The sequence below is a fragment of the Argiope bruennichi genome, chromosome 9, assembly GCF_947563725.1.
Source record: "Argiope bruennichi chromosome 9, qqArgBrue1.1, whole genome shotgun sequence".
NCBI lineage: Eukaryota > Metazoa > Arthropoda > Arachnida > Araneae > Araneidae > Argiope > Argiope bruennichi.
Window position 1 is genome coordinate 85,830,783 of NC_079159.1, and position 26,968 is coordinate 85,857,750.

Below are 26,968 nucleotides of genomic sequence, written 5' to 3' on the forward strand. Positions count from 1 at the left end.
AAAAAAATTGAAAAAAAAAATGCTTCGCTTTCATTTCGTGAATTTTCTTTATAGAGGATAGAAGCAATTTGTTAAAAAGTATTTTTCCTTTTCCGCAAACTCTTCAGCAGAATGTTTTTCTTTTCAAATGCGAATGCTGCCAATTTCTTTCTTTTTTTATTATTTGATGCCATTTTATTCGCCGCCATGCTGAATAGGACATTTTTATATGAGATGTCTTTTATGCGTTTTCGCGGCACTTCTTCGGTTTTTACCTTAAAAATGAGCACATTCTTCTAAAGTTTTTTTTTGCATATTTTTGCAAATTTTGATGGATCATTAGCCTTTTCTTTTTTGATGAAATAGCTTACTCATTTCTAACAATTACGTGTTTTTAGAATTCTTTGATTAAACTGACGCTGAACTATTTTATTTCTTTAAATTTTCATCAAAAGTTGTGGAAAAACTTAATTTTTTTTTATTGTTCTCAATTTTTTAAAATTGGAATTGATCAATTAAACACCCGAATTGTTAAATCAGAATTTCTTTACTTTAAAAACGTGTATCTTTCGAGCCAAAAAATATATTTTTTAAATTTTGAATAATTTATTAAATGTTGAATAAACGTTTGTATATAAGTTTTTATTAGTAATAAGAAAATATTATTTTATCAAAAATTTGGAGGGGAAAACAAAATCGTAAAAGCGTGCCTTGCCAATAGAATTATTCTAAGTGAATAACAGTTTTAATCACATTTTTGCAATAATAAATCAGAATGTGTGTGTGCCAGCACTATACAGCTCAAACATTCTGATTTAGACCTGCAAAATTTGAAAAATATACACATGCATAATGAAAATTTGAAAAATATATTTGCAAAATGGAAATAAATACAGGATAGTGGATTTTTTTAAAGTTAAATGAATTAAATAGCTGCCACTAAGCGCAAAATCGACATTGACGTTAATATTCCTAAATCCTTTTACAAGAAGATTACGAGTGAAAAAATGGTGGAGTCTTGCAATCAAGAATAGCTCCTTTCAAATAAAGGGAGCTTAACAAAGAAATTTTTTCCATCCGTTAATAAGAGACTGTCATGCCATCATTTTTATACTGATTACAAAATAACCCAATTTCTAACTGGTCATGGTAACTTTAAAAGTTACTTGTACAAACTTAATTTGTTTCCGTCATCTTCCTGCGATTGTGATATTGGTGGGGAGGAAAATGTTGAACATGTGCTCCTTCTATGTTCCAAGTTTGTCAAAGAAAGACATCCCCTAAGACTGGCTCTCAAGGACATGAATATAAATTGGCCTCCAGAGTTTCACCAACTTATTTCCACTAGAAGTGCTTTTGAAAATTTCTGTAAATGTATTGTTGACATCTGTAATCCTTCATAACTGTTAAATTTTCTTCTTTTTTTGTAATGTGTTACATACTTACTTCTGTAAGCCACGTGTGATACTTTGTGGTGCACGGGGGATTTATAAATGTCCAATAAGAAAAAAATTAAATATTAAATGAGTTATGGTGGTTTTTAGCTTTAATTTCCGAAAATAATACTATTCAAAAGTAATTTTTAGACTGCTTTAGATTTCAAGTAATTATTTTTTTAATGATTCAATTTAATTGCCGAGTATTTTTTTTTGAATTTTGAAAGTTTTTTCAATAATATTTTTTGCATGATTTCCGACAATTAATTCCGTTGTTGAGAGGAATTTTAAATCGTTTATATTGTTTCATCAACTACTTAATCACGTGATTTTTCCCCACTGTTGAAATTAAGGAAGAAAAATTCTGCCAATTATTTAAAAAAAAGAATTAAAAAAAATTGAAATTACATTATCGCAGAAGATAAGTAATGATAATTTGAAATACTTTACAGGGACACTTAAGTTTTTAACAGCACTGTTATCTCATGGTGCTTGACTACATGAAAATAATTCTTTTACAAAACATAACAGATATTAGGCTATTAAATTAACACGTCTGTAATGCTTTTTTGATTTAATATTTAAAATATTTTACGGAAGTAATACTTATAATAAATACTTAATACTTATAAAATATTTTACTGAAGATATACTTTCAGAAGATTTAGATAACCAAACGTAGAACTTGCATGGAGCCATCAAATGCACATGAATGGCCATATTTCATAGAGTATGACGTGAAATAGACGGGATATGAAAGCAGCCCTTGTGACCAAGGGAAGTTATCTAGGTTATTGTTACATATACGAATAAGATTTTAAGCTGTTTTCTGTATTGCTTAAAAAATCTTTTCTTCCTATCTTTTTTAATAAAAGAAACCTACAAAAGAGAAATCAAGAAACATTCTAAGGCACATCCCAATGAAATGAAGACATAGGAAGTAATTCCAGAAGATTTAAATAGCCATACTCAGAACTTGCATACGGCCAGCGAATGCGCATCAATGGCCATATTTCACAGAGTATGACGTGAAATAGACTACATATAAATGCTTCTCATGTGACCAAGTGAAATTACCTAGGCCAATAATTACGTAAGCAAGTCAAGTTTTAATCTTTCTTCTGTATTGCCTTCAAATATTTTCCTCCTATCTTTGTTAAAAAGGAAGTAGTTGTAACTGTAACCATTCCAATGGTTTTGAAAAATACTTTATCAATGTCTGTATAAATTTAGATATAAATAATAAGCCAACGCTTGTTTAGAAATCTAAACGAGTAAATATAATAAAACTAATCTGGAATGATGTATTTGTATCGTTACGGAACAAGTTAAATTCATTTTCAATAAGAAGACATGAAGGAAGACCAGATAAAATTCCTTACCCCCATTGGCCCACGATGCTTTCTTTCCAAATAGATCCTTCTGAAGTAGAAGATGCAAGCAGCCGTGATGACCAAGACAAAGGCCATGACACCTGCACCAGTTGTGATAGCAGAGTGGTTCCATACCTCCTCGCTGCCATCTGAGGAAAAAAAAAAAAGATAAAAATAAACAAGATTGTAAATTTATCTGTTATATATTTGATATATTTTTGCTGAGTATAAATGTATCAAAAATGTTTGTTCTTAAGTAATATTAGAGAAGAGAAATTTGTAACAAAATCGTTTATTGTAATGAATAACATTATGAGAATATTGAATAGGTTAAAGAGTTCGAGCATAACGAATATTTAGGGATGGAAAATACTGTAGAATATCGAAGAAGAAGGCTGCAAGTAAATTAAAAGTGATGGTAAAATGAGAAATCGAGAAATGAGAATGTATGACCGACTTTGTTATGGTAAAAGCAGTTACCATAACAACGTCGGTTTAATAATACTTTTAAGCCTATTTGCTTTTAAATCTGGCTAGAGTGGTCTTCTCAAAACTTTCTCGCATGCTGTCTAATAAACTTGTCATGCCAGAGAACGCCCTACACGGCACTGGCGAACAATAGCTACAAAATATTAACTTTGGCGTAACTTTAGCATTTTTACTCAATCTATCGTGTCCTTCTTGGCGATTACTCAATCCTTGGCATACTTTAATAGTGTCCAAAATTCGAAAGTTTGTCTTAGACACGTTTTTCTCAACCGCCTGAAGTGGGCCGCGGTGGCCTGGTGGTAAGGTCTCGGTTTCGGAACCGGAGGGTTTCAGGTTCGTGACTCGATTCCACCGAAGAACCGTCGTGTAAGGGGGTCTGTTGCACGTTAAATCCGTCATGACCAAACGTCCTCCCGCTGGTGTGGTGTGGAGAGGGGGGTGCCAGTTCAGGTGTCGTCTTCGTCATCTGACCGCGTTTCAAAATGACGAGGTCCGTCCCAAAATAGCCCTAGTGTTGCTTTAAAACGGGACTTTAATGTAACTAAACCATACTCAACTGCCTGAAACAAAAAATTTAATGCAAAATTGAACTCGTAGTCACAAAATCCCGTACCAAATTAAATAGATTGAAATCGATGCGCTTTTTAATTATAGCGCTTACTTGTTCCTCAAAGTACAAACGTACAGACAATGAAATGCTAATTGGATTTGATTTAAAATTTAACAAGTGTCTGGACTATAGATGTTAAATATGTATACCAAATTTTATTTATCTAGCTTTCTTCGTTTTTTAATTGTCGTGTTATATTCCAACAGCAAGACAGAAAGGAATTCCTCTGAACAGAGTTTACTTAAAATTTGATAGACATCGGCAAATTTGGTGTAAAGACCATATACCAAATTTGAACTGTATAGTTCAAAGCGTTTTTGAGTTATCTTTATCATAGACTGACAGACAGACGGACATTTCCCAAAAATGTGTTTTTCGAACTCAAGGAGGTCTGAAACTTGGACAAAACTTGAGACAAAATCTCGAGTTCGAATTTTTTGACAATTACTATACTTTTTCTATACTACGTATACGAGAAAATAATAATCTCTAAAAATAGTTAACTATTTATATTGATTATTTCTTATTAAATTAAATGATCATGACAAAATTAAATAATTCAAATAACAAATATGCATACATAATTTGTGGATTATTTATTTATATTCAGCTCATACTGCCACCTAGGAATATGCAAATGTATTATAAGTGCAAACGACACCATCAAATGATTATTCAAAGATTACACAGGTGATGTCAGGGAAGATTTGGTTTTTAAGTAAATTAAGTCTGGAAAATGATGTCAATTAATAAAAAGACAAAACAGTTAAATTTTTAATTTCTTGAATTTTTAAGATTTAAATTTTAATGAGGTGTAATTAGATTATTTTCTTTCACTTAGGTTATCAAGCACGTGAAGATTTTAAGGCTGATGGCTATTTTGCATGTGCCACCCCAAGTATTATTCTAATTAAACCTGGTTGGATAAAAGACTGCAAATATGTAAAAGAAGATTGGTTGCCGAACGTTGAAAGCACTAAAGGTAATGTAAATAGATTTTTGATCAATTTAGATATCGTTTGTAAAATTAATTAAGGCAATTATTATTATTAATTATTTTTAATAATAAACTTATTAAATAATATTTTTCCTCTGAAAAAAGTTGCATAGATGTGATTCATTAGTATCCGCACATAAGCAGCTTCTCGTCTAGTTTATCTTCGCTATTTTAATAAGCAAAAAGCTTATTAAGGTTTTTATTTCAGCACATTTTCCTGTATCGTCTAAACAAATAAGCGTTCCACTAACTTTATAAACTGTTTAAAATATAAAGTAGATTATATTGGTCATTGTTTAAAATATAAAGTAGATTATATTGGTCATTGTTTGAAATATAAAGTAGATTATATTGGTCATTAATCTCCAAGAGTCAATCCCAGTTTATCTGGCAAAATTGAAATTCGGGGAAACTTAAATCATAAATTATGCTTGGTGTGGTCTCTATGACATTCACAGATACATTGGAATGAAAAGACAAGACGTACTCGCAAAATGGTCAAGGGGGGAGTCGCCCCCATTGTTAAATTCGATTGCTTCAGAGAATTTACTTTCTCTTTATCAGGAAATCTCCATACAAAAAACCAAATTACATTTTTAAATATAGCAAATATCAAGAATCTATTGGTGATGTTCCCACCATGTTTTTCCCTTAATCCATGGCTCAAAAATAGTGGAGAAGATATCATAACTGCACGTTTTTTTAACACTGATGATTATAATTCCAGCTCTGTTGAATAGATTTGGTCTACACAATTATCCTCACTGCAAAGTTTGTAATCATGAACATAACAGTGAACATATCATCTTGTTTTGTTCCAAATGCGCAACTCATATGTCAAATCTTTTTGCAAAACTTAATGTTGATCTTCATTCAAAACTTTTATCTGAAAAGCTGTTTCTAATAAGCAATATCTTCGGATCCTTCTCCAATCTCTGAAGTTTTTTAACATGAACTCTTTTGGTCTTTGTTGCCAAAAATCCCATTCTAATCCCATTTCAAACAATAAATTATTGGTCACTGTTTAAAATATAAAGTAGATTATATTGGTCATTTCTTAAACTATAAAGTAGATTGTATTGGTCATTGCTTAAAATATAAAGTAGATTACATTGGTCATTGCTCAAAATGTAAAGTAGATTCTATTGGTCATTTCTTAAACTATAAAGAAGATTATATTGGTCATTGTTTAAAATATAAAGTAGATTATATTGGTCATTGCTCAAAATGTAAAGTAGATTATATTGGTCATTGCTTAAACAATAAAGTAGAATATACTGCGTTAGATCTTGAAAGAAGTTAAAATAAAGTTAGAAAATAAGAGAATGTGATTGATGCCATAAATTGATCGGAAGGAACCGGAGAATATTCTGTTCATTCGAATATCTAGTCTGCGTTCCATTGCATTTTTTTCTTCGTCTGGAAAGCATCGAAATTGGTGGCGAAAAAATTTGCACTGTCTCTACAATTTCAGATAAGTCTTGATACCTTTTTCCCCCCTCGCAATTGAATCTCGTATGTGGAAAGATATTTCCACTAGCTGTCTGGAGTCCAAAAGGATAAAATTCAAATAATGCAGATTTCATTGTTTAAAAATACAAAATTCCTTACAACAAATTTAGAAAATGCCTATACAATTTGCATCTTTTCAATCACAACTGTCTGTGGATTTTCCCTCCCGTTTAAACAATACTATCTCTCAAAATTGTTTTCTTGTAAGATGTCGGCAAGTTTCAGCAGTTTCAATATTTTAGAAGATTTCCATATAAATATTCTAGGAAAGGAAAAATTGAATATTTTAAAGATAATCTTTCTGTAAAAAGACATCATTATTCATGAGTAGCATTGGAGAGATTTAGGTTATTTCAACCAACAAATATCTTGTATAGAGTTTTAGTATTATTACTATTATATACCATGCAATATGATTTTTGTTATTTTATATGTTTATTTTGTTCCATAAAAAGATATATTGAATAAATATTGAAAAATATGGTTACATAAATGTATAAAAATGCCATTTTAAAAAAAGTATTGTAATAATATTTTTATAAATAAATATAGATAAAAGCATCATAATTGCCAAACAAATTCAGTTTCAAAATTATGATGAATTTATTTGGTTTTAAGTATTCTATGCATAAAAAATAATTTTTATTAATGTCTGTATGAGAACATAACTAAAAAACAGCTATATAAATGAAATTTGGCGTCTTAAACCTTTTCTTCAATTTACCATACCATAATTTACTATTTTTAGTTTACTATAATCTTTAATTTACTATACCATATTTAATTTCTATTATAGTATACTTTATATATTTGCAAAATTGCATCTATAGAGTGATAGTATTAAAAACTGTCAATCATGCCAAGTTTCGACTATGAAATAAGTATTAATGAAAATGAAAAAAAAAAAAAAATGTAAACATTCCTCTATCAGTATTTTTAACAGCAGAAAATAATTTTTTCATAAAAATTCTGGAGATCAAAATGAAATTCGTAAAAGCAAAGAAGGGTTGTAAACAATACGATAATAGAACCAAACTGTAATAAATATCACAAGCGAGAAAATTGAATTATTGATTAAATATTGATATGTAGTATGAATGTTGTTCCGTAATAATCTCGTCAAAATGATATGATCTTTCAAAAGCTAAATGGTAGCACATTGGTGGAATCAATAAATACAAATGGCACGTTTTTATCTGTTATCAGCAGAGATAAATTTGATGATAAACTATTGTTTGACAACAGATTCTAAATCCCTCCGTGCTTTTGCGCATCCATTAGGATGGGTTTAATTCATCAAAATAAGGGTGAAAGGAAAGTTGGAAGGAGGGGATTTTATATATATATATATATATATATATATATATATATATATATATATTTGTTCTCTATGCATAAACTCTTTGTGTGCCAACAAGTATACCACAAGGCTTACAGATGTAAGTCAGTACGCAATTGACAGTAAAATACATTTCAAATATAAGGTCGCAGGCACAAATGCAAAAAAAGAAGGAAGAAAAATAGGGGAAAACAAGTAAATACACAAACAAAAGCAAAAATGAAACAAAATTGCTCACATAGAAACATACAGTAAATGATATAAACAATTGAATAAGCATGATCAAATAAAATATACAAAATACAAATACAAAAGTATATATACAAATATATGTAGGCAAACACACTAAAGTAAAATTTAAATCATACGGGGAAAAACACTGTTAATATATGTACAAAAGGAAATGAAAGAGGATTTACACTGTACAAAGGCAGATAAATGAGTAGGCCAAGTTATATTGTTCTTTTGAAGGCAGTTCCTGAGTTTTCGTCTTTCCGGAATGAACTTGGTGCATTCAAATATCAGATGCTTGACATCCTGAACTGCACCACTGTAGCACGAACATCTATCAGTAGGCGACAAATTCAATCGTTTTAAATATGCTTTAAAGTTTCCATGCCCAGTCAGAAACTGGATAAGCTTAAAATTTGAGTCAAAGTAGTTAGCCTTTAGGCGTCTTTGTATGGATGGAATAAATTCCTTAGTGAGCTGCGCATTAGTCGATGCTTGATATAAAGAATTCCATTCAGATATAACGGGATTTTATATTTAACAATAAAATAAACTCGGATAACTCGCAGACTGAATTAAAATAATACAGCCAGAAACGACATGATATTGTACGATATTGAACAAAAATTGATCAAAAAATATCTAATAGGGCGAAAATCAAGGTTAAAAAAAAAAAAACTAAGAATTCCGGAAATGCGCTCATCCTACCGCGTCTCTCCCCTTAATGAGATAGAATCATCGAAAAGTGGTCATCTCAGAATATTGAAACGAGCAGTACAAAACGTTGAAACTCTGATACTTTCATTTAACCCTTTCTAGGGCCGTGAGAAGTACGCTTCCCACCATATTTATCAATATTTGTATGAAAGTATGTAAGTTGGCATATGTTCTGACAATATTTTTTACTAATACAGAAACTTAGATGCTTCAGTTCTTTATCTTACACAAAATGATGTGTATTGATTTGTTACTTAATTATTAATTAACCAAATTAATTAATGAATCAAATTAAATATATCTAATATGTTAAATGAATCCCTTTTCTTATTCTAATTTCAAGCCTAAAAATATTTTAACATAATATGACTAGAAAAAAATGGCCCTTTAAAGGGTTAATTGAAGTAGAGGGTAGTAATATCCGTCTAACTCCTCTTCAATTCTTTGCTGAGTGTCAGCGTTTGTTCAAAATATATATTGTTTAATAGTAAAATTAAAATCTTAAAAAAAATAAAATAATGCATTTTTCATCATATTTGTATATTTCACTCATATTCACATATTTTTTAATTAAAAAACAGTATCAAATAGACGAAGAAGCATGCTACTTCTAAATAAAATTTCAAGTACCATGAAAATCAACTTGATTTCATGATATTTATAAATAATCTATCCATCTACCAACCTTCATTTGCTTTTATTTTTGTTGGAAGATATCATTCAGACTTTTAAGTATATCTTTAAGTATATATTTAAGTATATCTCACAGCATATCTTTACGTCTTTCTTCCGTATGCAATATAAGCGTGATTTAAAAACCTTACTTTGATTTAATCAACAAAAGGAAAAAGAGCAAATCATTCTTTCTACTTCACTGACAATCACCATTTCGGTTCTTTTATGAAACCAAAGTCAATTAAATTTTATGACCTAAAAGAAGCAAACAAGAAATTAGATTGATGCACTAAGATTTTTTTTCCATTGTGAAAAGAAAATTTATAAATACATTTCAAAAGAATATTTTTAGTTATAACAAGTGGAAACAGTACGGATAATTGATTGCAGGCTATTGTAAACATTCAAGTTTCCTATGTAATTTAGGAAGCAATTTTGAGCATTCGATTCCTTATAAAAACTCTAGGACAATAGCGCCCATTCACTTCCTTGATGAAGTCTTTTTGGTTGATTTTAGAAGATCGTTTGCATTTATTTGAAAAAAAAATTGCGTGATGCTAACGCGTTACAAAGTTTCCATCTTCCTTTGACAATCCTTTTCCTTTTTTCCTTTTCAAAAGTCGTACATTTTTGTACTATTTTATTTCTTTGTATATTAAAGAATATTTTAATGAGAAAAAGGGAATTTTAAACAATGAAATTTGAAGGAGAATTTATAATTTTAGGAAAATAAAAGTTTCTATTTATTTATATTCACTTTTATTTTTAGAATACTTTTGAGTTTTGTGTTAATCATTATCTCACATATATCGATATCTCAATTATCGTTTTCTCACATATATCGAAATCTCAATTATCGTTTTCTCACATATATCGAAATCTCAATTATCGTTTTCTCACATATATCGAAATGATATTATAATCGTAAAAATATTTGATGTCGTGATGATCGTACTTTGTTAAAGCTAACAAACACGAACGATTCGAATTCAAACAAAAAACGACAATAAAAAATTATTTGAAGTTCAAGTACTAAAAAAAAGAAGCTTAAAGCTTAATGTACGAACTATAATTAAATTTTCAAAATAAAATATACAAAAAAAATATATATATTTATTTGAAGCAACAAGTATAAGCCCTTATAATCAGAAATTACTGTTTGTGCAGTGGATTTCAAATCTGAATGCGAGCGGATGCCTTTACGTTTATCATGTGATTATGAATTGAATCACTGCATTTCACTATAAATACCTAAGTCTTTGATGCAATTTTGAAAACTGTTTACAGCTCCAAGAAAAAAAATTCCTTCAACGCATTCAGGTTCTTCATGTCTCTTCCATTTGATTTTATTACCGAAAGAAAAGAACGTCTGGAAAGAATTCGAACTGTTTTATGTTTTCGTATAAGAAAGTTTCCATTGCCCTTTGGCGTACTTTCTTGGCCTAGAAAATTTTCCTGCCGAATTGTTTCCGTCACAAATTATGAAAAGCAGTTATTAAAGTATATTAGTCGATAATTTCTCTTAGAGTTCTAACCACCTTAAAGAATGAAAATTTAGCGTGAAACTTTATATTTTGAAAGGAAAAGAAAAGAGCGGATTTTTTTCTATTGAAATTATTCTTTGAGTCACATTCTTTTAAACCTAGGCTATTTTTTTTCGTAAAGAACGAGTTTTAAGTAAATTGAAACAACTATGCCATTTAGTTTGGATTTAACTTCATTAATGGAAAGGTCATATGAAATTTCTATATATTTGATCAAGACGTCGCGAGCTAATGGCAATTCTTTGATGGCCTTTTCTGTATTAAAACTGTTTCTGAAAGATATGAAATCTGCTTAAGAAATGGGAATACATTAGGAATATTTTTTAATTTTGTGTGCGTTTTCTAATTCTTCTGAAATAGTGATTCTCAGTAGTATTTCTAGAATGATTTTATTTAATACCAAGGAGTAAAGTATCTTATTTTTAACTTGCATTTTATCAAATGGAAATATTGCAGGGTAAGAAAGAAAAGAAACAATATTGAGTAGAACAATGATTAATTTTTTTAAATTAAAAAAAAGTTAAGCAAACAAAAATTTTAATAATTTAAAATTTTATACTTCAGAATTTTTTAAAATTAACTTTTTAACGTTTTATGCTTTTAAAAATAACGGAAAAAATAGGAATACCACTCATTTTTAAACAGCAAACTGATCTTATTCGAGCTAAGAAAGATATCAAGAATCAAAATTTTATTTCTCAGACTAAATTCTTCAATATTTTACGCAATGTTGAAATTTAAAAAGTATACATTTCCTTAATAGCATTAATTTCATTTGTAGGTTATACTAAATTAAGTTCTTTTGTAATTAATCATCTTTATTTCGCTAAAGGAAATTAAATTACAGTTAAATTATGAATAAAACAAGATGCAAATTTCTCTAATTTATCTTTTGTACATCAGTGTATTTTTATGATTATATGTGATAACTTAAAAACGTAATAAACAAAAGCAATAAATTTTCATAAGCAAATTGAGTATTTATATAAAGTTTTGTACTCAAATCAGCCATTTAGAAAAAATCCAAAGTAAGTATTCAGTTCACTTCATTCTAATATATAAGTTAAACCCAAAATCCATTATCATCCATGTGCATAAATAAAACTGTGCACATAGGTTCAAATTAACCCTTTCTATGGCCATGGGACCTTCCCACCAAATTTATCAATCTTTGTATGAAATTATGTAGGTTGGCATAAGTTCTGACAAATTTTTTTTAGTTAGTCAGAAACTTAGATACTTCAGTTCTTTATCTCAGACAAAATGATGTGTCTTGATTTGTTACTTAATTATTAATGAATCAAATTAAATTTATCTAATAAGCTAAATGAATCCCTTTCCTTATTCTAATTTCTATCCAAAAAATATTTTAGCATATGACTAGAAAAAAATGGCCCTTTAAAGGGTTAAGTAGCTTTGTAAATATTTATTCCATCCACTTCGCTTCCATCATATGTCGAGAAAACATCAAATTTCTTTTTGTAAAAGTTCAACATCATTCAAATTGCTCAACTTAGATTTAAATTAATGCTCAATTATCGATAAAATTTCCGAATTAAGGATAGTAGTCAAGGATAAGTCGATTTAGAAACTGGAATTGTAGTATTATGCATTTATATATTAAATTAATGCTCAATTATCGATAAAATTTCTGAATTAAGGATAGTAGTCAAGGATAAGTCGATTTAGAAACTGGAATTGTAGTATTATGCATTTATATAATCGTTGATTTTGCAGCTTTGGAAGCATTTACTTTAGACAGATATATGAATCCTTTCTTATCAAAGAACGATTTCATTGCTTAAGTACCTGACTGAATAAATATAAATATGGTTTATAAGCTTGTAATATTTTGAAATTTGGGATTGGATAATATTTTAATGTGCAATAACAGAGTAAGGTTTAGTAAATACGAAATTACGGCTTTTAAAATTTTATATTCAGCTTTAAATTGCCAATTTATTAAATGAAAAAGTATGCATAGTTCTATATAAAGCTTGAAGAAACATTTTTCTTAATTGGTATCCTTAATTGGTATGCATTTAACTTCTGAATGTTCTGTGCTTACGGTGACATCACTTCCATAGCAAATATAGGAACACACGCAACATTGCCAAAATAACGCCACTGTGTAATGTAAATAGTGGGCAGAGAAATGAAACGGTGAATTTGCATCCTTTCGGCGATTTAAATTTTTTTAAAGATAATTAGGTAGTGCATCTGTTTATTACTTCTAAATATTCTGTTATTATATGATGTGAATATCAACAATAATTTAATAAATCTTATGAATTAAAAAAAGTAATATGATTCTTACATAATAATTCGGTAATATGATTCTTACATAATAATTCGGTAATATGATTCTTACATAATAATTCGGTAATATGATTCTTACATAATAATTCGGTAATATGATTCTTACATAATAATTCGGTAATATAATTCTTACATAATAATTCGGTAATATGATTCTTACATAATAATTCGGTAATATAATTCTTACATAATAATTCGGTAATATGATTCTTTCATAAATAAAAAGTGCATATTCTTAACCAATTGCAACGAAATTAAGATCGAGTATTAAATTAATCTTTGTTTGTTCCAAAAGACACATTAAATTTATTTTCAGCAAACGATTTATTTTCCCACGTATTCCTGTTAAAATATTACATTCAATTCTATTAAAAAATTAGTTTCGTTATCTTTACATTCAAATTCAAAAGTTTACATTTATTTAAATATTGTCATATTATAAACTCGGACATACCATAAAGTTCCAAACTTTGAATTATTTCCATCTCCATTTCCTGTGGGAGCATTGGCTTTAATATTACATGATTATCAGTCGAACAAGTATAAATGATTGAATATCAGTTTTGTGAAAAGTACGTCGTTCTTCCGTCCACAGAAGTTGTCTTCCAACACAGGAAATAACGACTGATCATCAAATGTATTCATTTGGTATCAAATGTGTAAGCATGTTGTATTTTAATTTGGATTGCGAATTTGTTAATAAATATAACTAACAGTCTCAAGTTGCACTAATTTTGGAACCAATTCTTATATTGCGAACATTTTAAGAAACTATATTAGTCATTTCTTTCGAATATTTCCAACTTCCAGGGAAACACATGGTACTTACTTTTGAAGTTAATTTTATCTTTAGGTCATATTCTCAAATGATAACTTTTCACTTAAAGAAGAATGAAGGAATTTGAATTTATGGTTTCAGTCTAGAAAAACACCACATGCAAAAAAATCTTTCGAATTATTTTGATTTTTATAAATTTATATAAAAGAAGTAAAAATAATATCAAAATGTTATTGAGATTGACTATGGCTTCCAAATTTGAATTTGTTGATAAGTAATTGTGAAAAATGTCCTGAACATTTGAGACATGCAAGTTAATAGTTTAATATCAAAAACTTGAATTAAAATAAAACGTATTTTGTCTTATTTTATAAGATATTATCAACTTTTTAATTCAAAATAAATTACCTTTGGAAACATTTTAAAAAAATCATTAAATAATCTCTGTTGTTTTTCAATAAAATGGAATCAAAAGATCAAGTTCAAGATGTCAATTTTTTAAGCATATTTCAAAGAGTACAGGTTAAAAATGGAAGGAGAACTAGAGCAGGGCAATTTTTTTCCTTAAACATTTTATAAAATTATAGATTTTATATGTATTATAAGGAATAAATGCGAGTAAAAGGAACATTTAAAAAAAATAGATTATATTTATTTACTTGACACCTTTGCATTAATATAGAAATTTAATGTAGAATTATTTTGCCTAAATAATCTTCTTTTGTGCCTTAATATAGAATTACTAAATTTATAAACGATTCAAAGAAAAATATTTCTGTGGGAGTATCTATATTTATTAAATTATGCAAATGGCATAAAGAAAATATATTTCTTTTCAGATAAAAAAAAATCAGAAATACCTATTTTTTAAAATCCAGATATCTTTTGAGTCTGGATTATAACTTTTGGGGTAAAATTGCTCTGAATTAAAAATTATAAAGCATTGGTGAGATCTATATTAAGTCGAAACTTAAGTTCGCAATCATTTATCAGGCTCCATTATTTGCAAAATAATAACTTTCACATTCCGAAATATTCTTAAAAAAAACTGTAATTAAGACTGACTCTTATTTTTAACTACGTAAGTAACTGTACAATATAAAATCTTTTATGGTGAGCAATTTAAAAAGTCACTCTAAATTAATGTTACGCAAAACAGAAAATTAAACAAAATCGCCCTTTTAAATTCAGCGTACAAAATCCCGCAGTTCCTTTACCCATGCAATTAAGCAATTTTCAAAGCTTGCTATAAATTTTACACAACTCAAATCACATTTAACTATATTTAAATTATTATTAAAGACAACGTCACTTTCCCTGAGTATTTCATCAACGCACAAGATCTTAATCAATTCCACACATCGAAACAAGACTTCCATGTTTGAAGAGAGGCCAGCTAGCTTTGGACTAATGCAGCAAATGCTCCACCATTTAAGCACTCTTAATTCCTCATTTCGGTGCTTAAAATATTCATGAGCCCAAATGGGAGAAAAGAGATAATCATACCCGCTCACTTTCAAGGAGCCCGAGTACATATCCAATTGCAAGAGTAATTTCCAAGATTTTCCCTTTAAAGGCGGAAAAAGGGAAGGGGGGTATGTATGACACGGGCGATGAATTCCATCCGTCGGAATACTGAAGTTTTAATTGAATATTTATATCTTGCGTGCGAGTTTATTTCGAATTAAAATCAGCGGAGAATCTGATAACACAGCAATGCGTTTCAAATTACGGAACATTACCAAGGGTTAGCTTATCAGCGGATCTTTTATCATGAACGAATGCCTGCAGGAGATGGCGATGTAGTTTGAAGTGAAGTGTGTGTCTTGGCGATATATCATTGCCGCATCTGAATCATATTTCGGCTATTGATAAGATTTGTGAATTGGTGACTGAAATTAAGAATTTGCATTTGCTTGAAAAAGGATTAATGCGATAGGCATGTAGTTGATTTAATTGCACTGTATATTTATTTCATTACAATTCGAAAGACAAATGCTGATTAAAGTTATAGGAATATTGTTAAGATGAATTTCTGATATTTTTTATGATCTCAGTACAGTCAGGAAAAGCTTTGCATTTTCTTAATTAGGCTTATTAAAAGAAGAAAAGAAAAGAAATTAAATTTAGTATATATTATTTTGTTCATTAGATGGCAATTCTATTTCGAAGCTATACAAAGATTAAAGGGTACATACATCGTAAGTTTGCAGAGCGATTAGAGGACCTTTCAGTCAACATTTTGCGTTTTAAACTTCCACTTCAAGTCTAGTGTCTACCTAAATCTAAGCCTAGACACATATTTAATGACCTCTATGGACGGGTCTTTGAAAGATACATGGACCAGTAACTCCCCGACATTAAATTTAATCCGCCTGACTAAGGTTACCTAGACTCTGTAAACTATATTATATAAGTTTGTACACGGTATTCATTTTAGGCGTGAAGAAGTTTAAAGACTTTATCCTCTGGCCGGGTTCTTTACAAACTTTATTGAAAAATTGGGAGAAGGATGTCTTTGTGATTTATTAAAAGACTGATAATTGTTTCCCTGATATGTTTTGGGGATTTTTACTTTTCACTTTATCGTATAAGAAAACATACGAAGAATAATTATTACATTGGTGAAAGAAGGTGCTTTATTTCTAACATTACCATATTTCTTTTTCAAAATGTGGAGTGAATTTGGAGTGTGTTTTGTTATTGCGCATGTGCAAGTGTAGAAATAGGTTCTATTATTTTGACAGTACTTTCCTTTCATAAACTGAGAATAAATGCGTTATTTTAAGGAGAATCTGTAGCGACCAAAATGTGTATCTCGGCATCGAAACTTTCTCTTTCGTTGTCTTTTCACAGTACAATAATGAATGCTTTAAAGGCAATGTTATTAGATTTCTCAATATATTATTAAAGATTAATTATATCTGCATATTCAAAATAGATAGCAAAACCAAAAAGGCATTCCCTCAGCTGAAACCACTTTTTGAATTCACCGATTTTTATTTCATTTAAAATCTTATGACCCTTACATAAAAGCCGTAAATGCGCATTTGATCTGCACTCTCCATTTTCGAAGTAAATCTTAAAAATCACTACTTCAGGTACTTCTGAAAAAAAATCTTCTCATACTAAGTCTCTCAGTACTAATCAATATATCGATTTTAGCAATTCCAATTTCATTTGAAAGCTCATGAAATCGAAATACGTCATCAATGGTCTATTGTGTCTGCCGATTCTCTGTTTTTGAGATATATCGCAATATAAAACTTTGGAATATGCTCCAGCCTGAACAATTGAATCGATCTCGCCAAATTCATTCATCAAATGAGTTCATCATTTTAAATGTCTATGTAAACCAAGCAAAACTCTCCATGTTTATTATTCAAGTGTAATTTATTTAAAGTTTTTCATTTGGTGTATACTAATAAGTAATTCAACAAAGATGTTTGCTATTTTTAAATCAATGGGGCTATCAAAATGGAAAGAGCAGTTGGTCAGTGAAGGTAACTAGTTATTGTTTATATTTATTGAGTGAAAAAAGTTGAGTTCCGCAGTTCCTCAATGCCTATTTAAGATTAGTATCGGATAGATCTTGTACTTTAACAGACTATAGCAGCTATATCGTCTGTTACCTGTACCCGAAAAAAATAATTATTAGGTACTAATTTATTAATTTTATAAATGATTAGAATATTGTGATCACAGCACTGATTTCTAAAATAAAAACAAATGATGCATTGAAATAAAAGAGCTTGATTGACATCAAAAATCGATCGGAAGAAATAGGAGAAAATTCTGTTCATTCGAACATCTAGTCTGCCTTTTAGAAATTCTATTGCATTTTTTTTTTCTGTCTGAAACGAGGTGAACCTTTCCAAATAAATTTTGTTCGTGGAAAGATATTTCCTCTAGTTATCTGAAGTCAAAATATATAAAATTCTAATAATAGATTCCATTGTTTAAAAATTTTATTCTTTAGAAAAATTAAGAAAAAAAAATGTTTCTACAATTTACATCTTTTCAATCACATCTGTCCGCGGTTTTGCTCTTCAATTTGGACATTATTATTTTCACCACTAAACTACTTTCCAATAGGGCAACTCTCACCATATTTAATCTTTGGAACATTCCCTCGGAAACATAAAGAACGAAATGATTGTTTCTAAGATAATCTTTTTTTATGAAAGTCCTTTTTATTTATAACTAGCCGCCTTTGGCGACCAGCCGGTTCGCCAATCTTAATGTTTGTTAAAATTTTAATAATTAAATATTTTATGCAATTCCAACTTTAATAGATTCTTCAGCAAAATATTTTAAAACTTCAAATTTTGATAGTCATATAATTTACTCATAATATTATAAAGGCCTTCAGTCATAACGTGATATGTATCTCTCTAATTTTCTGTTACCCCTCGTAGAATTTATGCTTTAAATTAAAGTATAAATGATTAATCTGCAATTAATATAATAATATTTTTTACTGTAACAAAGCATTTTTTTAATAATATGATTACTGATAATAGAGTCACTGACCGTTTAAACTTTATGGGCACTAAAGAATATCTTTCTTAATTTATGTAATATCTCAAGAATTTGTCAACAAAATTTTTCAGATTCATCATGAACAGATCGATTCATTAACAATGTTTCATTTTAAATGCATCAAACACTAAGAAAATAAAATGAATCGTTTAAAATAATCGGTCTAAAACAGGTTTTAAAAAACTACTTAAAAAACGATGTACTTAAAACTATAAGCATATACAAAAAAATATATAACTAACATAAATACAATTTAATTACAAAAGCATGCAACTAACCTAAAAATAATTTAAATCATTGAAAACAGGTTAAAAAAAACTACTTAAAAAACGATGTACTTAAAACTATAAGCATATACAAAAAATGTATAACTAACATAAATACAATTTACTTACAAAAGCATGCAACTAACCTAAAAATAATTTAAATCATCCGTTGATAGTGGTTGTCATGACAACAATCAGAACAATGCGCATGCGTGAATTTTCTTCGCCAGTTGGGGTAACGCTATGCAGATTATACATTTTTAATTTTCTTTATTCTGTGTTATTTTAATTCAAAAGTACTTCAGAATGAATCTGAAACATGGATTAATTAACAATGTTTCATTTTAAATGCATCAAACATTAATAAAATAAATAGAATCGTTTGAAATAATCCGCCGAAAAATATTAACCCTAGCCTCATTACTGTTGGGAGAAAAAAAAAAGAATCCTTACTTATTTGGCGGTGGGGAAAATGGAAGATTATTTTGGCGGAAAAGTTGGCGGTGGGGAAAATGGAAGATTCTTTTGGCGGGAAAGTTAGTTTTTAATTAATAATTAAAATTCTAATTAAAATTTCAAAAAAAGGGACCCCAGGTGTCTCTGTACATGTATCTAAGGTATACATGTACCAAATTTGATAGCTGTATGTCAAATGACCTTGCCTGTAGAGCGCCAACACACACACACACACACACACACACACACATTGAGCTTTATTATAAGTATGGATATAGATTAACTTTGTAGAGAATTCCTGTTATTTCCAAAACAGAAACATCGTGCATTATTTGAGAATAAAGACTGAATAATACTAATGTATGTTATATTTTAATATATGTATGGTTCTTATAGTTGTACAAGTTTATTTTGTTCCATCTGAAAGATATATAGAATAAATTTAGTAAAATATGGACGGTTATATAATAATAGTATAACAATGCCGTCGTATTAAAATTTTTAAAGAAAGTTAAATCTTTAAAAAATTTAACTGCCAGATTTTGATGAATCAACACATTTCAAGTCTCAGAGCCAAGGAGATAAAGGAAACAAAAATAAATATATACAAAAGTATATATAATCCGAAATACAAGTTTCCTTGTGAATAAGGAAATTGAAAGAAATTTCAACTTTTCTCGAATTAATCGGAGGCACAACCATGTTTTGAGTTTTTGTTTCCTGATCAACTGCTTAGGTCCGAAAAGAAAATATTTGTACTAAACGTATCTCTGAGAACATAACTCTGAAACAGAACCAGCCAGATAATTGATATTTATAATATACAAGGGGTGTTCAAAAGAAAAGGTACGAAGCGACGCTGTGAGTGTAAATGAAGACTTCATTTAAATTATACACCATAGACCTGAGCGCAACGATCCCATTGATTAACGAGCCGAAGGATTCCTTGTTCCAAGAGTTCCTTTGGCCGTGACGAGACCCAATCCTTCACAGCTTCCTTGAGTTCGTCGTCCGAGTTGAAGCGCTTCCCTTTCAGATGTTTTTCACAGGGGACCAAACATATGAAAATCGCTGGGCGATATGTCTGGGCTGTAGGGAGGATGGTCAAGCTGCTCCGATTTGATCTTGGCCAATTCTGCGTGTGTGATCCTGCAGTCGTGTGGAAGCGCGTCATCATGGGATAGAACTACACCCTCCATGAGTAACCCCGATCTTTTGTTCTTGATGGACCTGCATAGCCTTCGGAGTGTCTCACAGTACACATCGGAGTTAATGGTTCTGAAAATCATCTGAAAGAGAAGCGCTTCAACTTGGACGGCGAACTCAAGGACGCTGTGAAGGACTGAGTCTAGTCACGGCCAAAGGAACTCTTGGAACAAGGAATCCTTCGGCTCGTTAATCAATGGGAGCGTTGTGCTCGGGCCTATAATGTATACTTTGAATAAAGTCTTCATTTATGCCCACAGTGTCGTTTCGTATCTTTTCATCTGAACACCCCTTGTATCTCATTCTGTTTAAATAACTCAATATATAAATACATTATAAAATAAAGTTAGAATGATTGAATAATTTTATTTAACTAATAAACACACAATGTATTTTTTGTAGTAGATTGTTTCGAAATAGCAGATCAATGTCTTATGTTAAGCAAAAGATGACAAAATAAGTTTTATTTATTCTTTTATCCTCATCCGGATTACACAGAATTTCGGTATTCGACAGCAAAGTCTTTGAAGTTTGGATATTTTGTTTTACTTTATTTAATGGACAATGCTGTCCTCCATATTCTTTTTCATTCAGTCAATTCCTACTATTAGTTCACTCTCTTCCTATATATATTTATATATCTTGTTCAAATTTTTAATTGTTAATAAAATACTTTTTATTCCTCTATTCAAGTTTAAATACATTTTTTAAAACTTATAGGAGATGACACTTGATGTTAATACAGTGTTTTCAAATATTAATTCATTAATTATTAAATTAAATTAATTTTTAATACTTTAAATAGAGTTTTAGCAGTTTGCAATGAAAGTTAAAATCAACAGGAAGTAGGTCAATCGGTAAAATGTAAGGATTTCTGTATTTTTCACGTGCAGGTGAAGAATGCGAGTTCAATCCTTGCGAAAGTAAGAATTGACTTAAAATTTTTTTTATATACTTGTTTATTCTTCGCTCAGTGTCAGTGCTTGTCCAAAATGTCCATTCTTTAATTATACATTTAAATTTTATAAAACTTAAAATACCAAATTTTGCTTCATTTTTCTAAATTTCTCTCCAATCCGGACTTATCTGATTTTTAAAAAAAGTAGCAAATACATAAAAAATAACTTGCTGCTTACAAGTAACATAAGTTTAAAATTTTATACCAATACAAAAATCAGCTTGCTTTCATAGTATTTAAAAATAGTATGTACATCTGTCAAATGCCATTTGAATTTATTTTTATTGGAAGATATCATTCAGACTTTTAAGTGTCTATTCGATCTCTTAGCTTATCTTTTATCTCCCTCCAGTGGCAACATCAGTGCATTTAAAAAACCTAATGTTATTTTAATCACCAGGAGAAAAACAAACAAACAAATGACTCGTTCCAAATTCGATAATAATCATCATTTCGTTTTCCTTTTAAAAAGAAAGATAATCAAATTTTACGGCCCAAAAGAAGCAAACCGGAAATTAGATTGATGTCCTAAGATTGCTTTTATTGTAAAAGCAGATTTATAAATACACTTCATGAGAATAGCTGTAGTTAACTAGTCGAAATCGTACGGATAATTGATTGCTGGCTATTGTAAATACCCAAGTCTCCGATGTAATTTAGAACGCAATTTTAAGCATTCGATTCCTTATAAAAACTCCAGGACAATAGCCCCATTCACTTTTCTAATGAAATCTTTTGGTTGATTTTACTGAAGGAAAAAGAAAAGAACAGCTCGTTTGCATTTATTTGAAAAAATTCCAGCGCATTAGAAAGTTTGAATCATCCTTTGACTACTTTTTGTCATTTTCCAAAATGGTAACTTTTCGTGCAAATTTATTTCCATGTGGATTACAGAATTTTTTTTGTAAGTCTTACTAGAAAATTTTAATGAGGATAAAGAATTTTAATTGTTGAAATGTGATGTGAAATTTATAATTTGGGGATAAAAGATTCTTTTCATTGACAATGGTCTTTGTGCAAACATTCTTTTACTTTTTTCAAAGTGAGTTGTATCATAAAAAAAATCGAATTCAAGATTTTGATAAAAATAATCTTTTAAATAAAAACAAACAAACCATTTTTGGTATTATGTATGATTGTTTGTTAACTAGTAAACTGTTTTTGACCAGTATACTCGTCATGGAAAAAGTGAAACATTTTGCGTTATCACAAGTTTATTCAATCAGAATTATTATATTTATATAATAGTTCATTTATTACATTTCTAGCAAATAGTATGCGCGAGGATTCTGGGACCTTGTCGTTCGCAGTCCAGTAACATGACCACGATACAAAAGCAATTGCTCGGATATCGTAGCTGTTGAGTGGTGATGTATTATTTAGTTGAGTGGTGATGTATTATTTATTAGCTGTTGATTCCAGATATGAAGGTTGTGTGTTCAAATCACGACCGGGTAACCAATATAGCGAATAGTATGCGCGAGGATAGACCCTGGGACCTTGTGGTTCGCAGTCCAGCAACATGACCACGATACAAACGCAATTGTTCGGATAGCGTAGTGGTTAACTGGCTTATAAGCTTTCACCACAGACTCTCCCTCCAGTGAGTCGGAGGTGAGACGAACGATATGTTGAGTGGTGATGTATTATTCATTAGCTGTTGATTTCAGATATGAAGGTTGTGTGTTCAAATCACGACCGGGTAACCAATATAGCGAATAGTATGCGCGAGGATAGACCCTGGGACCTTGTGGCTCGCAGTCCAGCAACATGACCACTATACAAAAGCAATTGCTCGGACAGCGTAGCTCTTAACTAGCTTATAAGCTTTCACTACATATTTATAATGAATTATTTATTATATTTACATAGTATTAATATTATATATGTTTATGACAATTTAGATCAGCATTTTCAGAAGAGGTGGAAACAGTTTACTGGTTAATCAACTATTTCAAAAAATGCAGCAGGTTATTATTCAGATTTTAAACAAAAATTGCTGTATTATAAAAACCTTTAGACTGTCTCATGTAGAAAGAAAAAGTATTAAAATCGTAAAGAATTCGAACTCGAGAGTGTGACAAATCTCCATGTTTCAGACATGAATCAGTCGGAAAAGTACATTTTCGGCATTATGTCTGTGAACACTTCAACTCAAATGGATGAACTTAAGCCAGTCACGTGACCTTGAATTGGCTGAATTGATTACATTCCTCTATAAATATAGAAGTCTCCGGTGTTATTTAGAAAACTGTTCATAACGATATATCTCCTTCAAAAAAGTCAAACTCATCCATGTTTCTAATGAGTTTCTTTGGTTTACTTTATTGCCAATAGAAGAAAAAAAAATGATACGTTTGAAATTATTTCGAAGAATTATTTATGCCTTCCAGTTACAAAGTTGTGGTGAATAGCTTATAAGCCAGTTAACAGCTACGCTAACTGAGCAATTGCTTTTGTATCGTGGTCATGTTACTGGATTGCGAACCACAAGGTCCCAGGTTCTATCCTCGCGCATTCACATACCGCCTCATTGGTGACCCGGACCAAAGCCACGCTCGCCATAACGCTACACAAGCATATGCTTTTGTATCTTGGTTTAGTTATTGGACTGCTAACCACAAGGTCCCAGGTTCTATCCCTCACGCATCACATATCGCTAAATTGGTGACCTCGGGCGATGAACCTTCAACCCTCTTAACAGCTGTTGTGGCGCAATCTACCCGCAACCAAAGTCGTCAGACTCACTTGACGCATTAAACTCAACAGCCAATACATACATCACCACTCAACAGCCATATCGTTCGTGTCACCTCCGACTCACTGGAGGGAGAGTCTGTGGTGAAAGCTTATAAGCCAGTTAACAGCTTCGCTGCATAGGCAATTGCTTTTGCATAATGGTTTAGTTATTGGACTGCTAACCACAAGGTCCCAGGTTCTATCCCTCACGCATCACATATCGCTAAATTGGTGACCTCGGGCGATGAACCTTCAACCCTCTTAACAGCTGTTGTGGCGCCATCTACCCGCAACCAAAGTCGTCAGACTCACTTGACGCATTAAACTCAACAGCCAATACATACATCACCACTCAACAGCCATATCGTTCGTGTCACCTCCGACTCACTGGAGGGAGAGTCTGTGGTGAAAGCTTATAAGCCAGTTAACAGCTTCGCTGCATAGGCAATTGCTTTTGCATAATGGTTTAGTTATTGGACTGCTAACCACAAGGTCCCAGGTTCTATCCCTCACGCATCACATATCGCTAAATTGGTGACCTCGGGCGATGAACCTTCAACCCTCTTAACAGCTGTTGTGGCGCCATCTACCCGCAACCAAAGTCGTCAGACTCACTTGACGCATTAAACTCAACAGCCAATACATACATCACCACTCAACAGCCATATCGTTCGTGTCACCTCCGACTCACTGGAGGGAGAGTCTGTGGTGAAAGCTTATAAGCCAGTTAACAGCTTCGCTGCATAGGCAATTGCTTTTGCATAATGGTTTAGTTATTGGACTGCTAACCACAAGGTCCCAGGTTCTATCCCTCACGCATCACATATCGCTAAATTGGTGACCTCGGGCGATGAACCTTCAACCCTCTTAACAGCTGTTGTGGCGCCATCTACCCGCAACCAAAGTCGTCAGACTCACTTGACGCATTAAACTCAACAGCCAATACATACATCACCACTCAACAGCCATATCGTTCGTGTCACCTCCGACTCACTGGAGGGAGAGTCTGTGGTGAAAGCTTATAAGCCAGTTAACAGCTTCGCTGCATAGGCAATTGCTTTTGCATAATGGTTTAGTTATTGGACTGCTAACCACAAGGTCCCAGGTTCTATCCCTCACGCATCACATATCGCTAAATTGGTGACCTCGGGCGATGAACCTTCAACCCTCTTAACAGCTGTTGTGGCGCCATCTACCCGCAACCAAAGTCGTCAGACTCACTTGACGCATTAAACTCAACAGCCAATACATACATCACCACTCAACAGCCATATCGTTCGTGTCACCTCCGACTCACTGGAGGGAGAGTCTGTGGTGAAAGCTTATAAGCCAGTTAACAGCTTCGCTGCATAGGCAATTGCTTTTGCATAATGGTTTAGTTAGAGGACTGCGAACCACAAGGTCCCAGGTTCTATCCTCGCGCATTCACATACCGCCTCAAAGTTTTGAAGGCTGTCTGACGTGTTTTCTGTACTTTCCTGCGTAAGAAAATTACCCTTCGAATTGTATCTTCACAAGTGGTGGATTGTCGTTACAAAACCGTGTTAGTCATGAATATTTTTCTTAGAGTTCTAACCTCGTTAAAGAATAAAAACTGAGCGGGGAATTTTATATTTTTAAAGGAAGGTAAAAGGGGGAAACTTTACCTATGAAGTCGTTCTTAGACCCAATGTCTTCTAAAGCAGAAACTTTACATCAAAATATATTTCCTCGTAAGGAATTAGTTTAAATAAATTGCAACAACAATGCCATTTAGCTCAGATTTAACTTCATTAATGGACAGTTTTTATATGAAGTTTTTTAAATCCGATCAAGACGTCCCGAGCTAATGTCAATTATTTGATGGCTTCTTTCGTATTACTGTTTCGAGAAAGAGAAAAGAAATATGACTAAAAGATGGGAATACATTAGGGATATTTTTTAATTCAAGTATGTGTGTGTGTTTTTAAATAAGTTCTTCTCAAATGGAAATCTATATAGTGATTTTGCAATGGAGTCTAAAGCGGGACTTCAATGAAATTCAGATTTAATTATTTATGAGACTAGGATACAAATTTTTTCGGTTTTTTGCAAAAGCTTTGATAAGACTTAAAATTTCCTTAAGCAGATTAAAAGTAAGAATACGATTAACAACTAAAATCTTATGCACTATTTATTAATTTTCGAGAAATTGTATTTTCAAAACTTTTGTTGGGTATAATCAAGACTTTCGCAAAGATTTATTGATTTCTTTGAAAAAATAGTATTAACATCCACATTTTTTACCTCCTCGAATATGTAAAAAACTAATCTAATCGCTCTGAAGATTTTATTCGATATTTTGAAAATTTTTTACAGGTATACCTCTTCGAGTTTAAAAAATTATTTTTGAATAATGAAGCATTCAGCAAAGAGGAGGCACTTTCAACGCAAATTTCATAAATTTCTCTTTAAAAAAACGGTTATTATTCATTTTTTTCGGTCAAGACTTTCAAAAATAAAATAATTCTAATATTTTGACTTACTACAGAATATAGTACAACTTTTGTTGGCAATCAAATACAGATTCCACATTACTTACATTTATATCCCGAAATATTATTATACAATCAGTGGCTAAATATTAGAGAAGAAATTTCAAATTTCTAGTAATTATAGCAACACTTTATAAATCCACATAAATTTACGCTACTCAAAAGAGAACTTCATACAAAATTGCCATCTTAACTTCCTCTAGCCATGCAGTTACGCAATCTGCAAAAATTGTCACAAATTTTACTCAATTCAAACTACATTTAAATTATTATTAAACACAATATCATT

General features: G+C 30.8%; 1 protein-coding gene across 2 annotated transcripts in view; it reads right to left on the reverse strand.

Moving 5' to 3' along the window:
• The window catches only part of LOC129984713 (hemicentin-2-like), a 516,003-nt gene that overhangs the window by 30,842 nt on the left and 458,193 nt on the right, over positions 1-26,968 (reverse strand). For both annotated transcript variants that reach the window (XM_056094654.1, XM_056094653.1), the window contains exon 10: positions 2,798-2,937. In XM_056094654.1, coding sequence (XP_055950629.1) covers positions 2,798-2,937 — 140 coding nt within the window. The remainder of the gene's footprint in view (positions 1-2,797; positions 2,938-26,968) is intronic.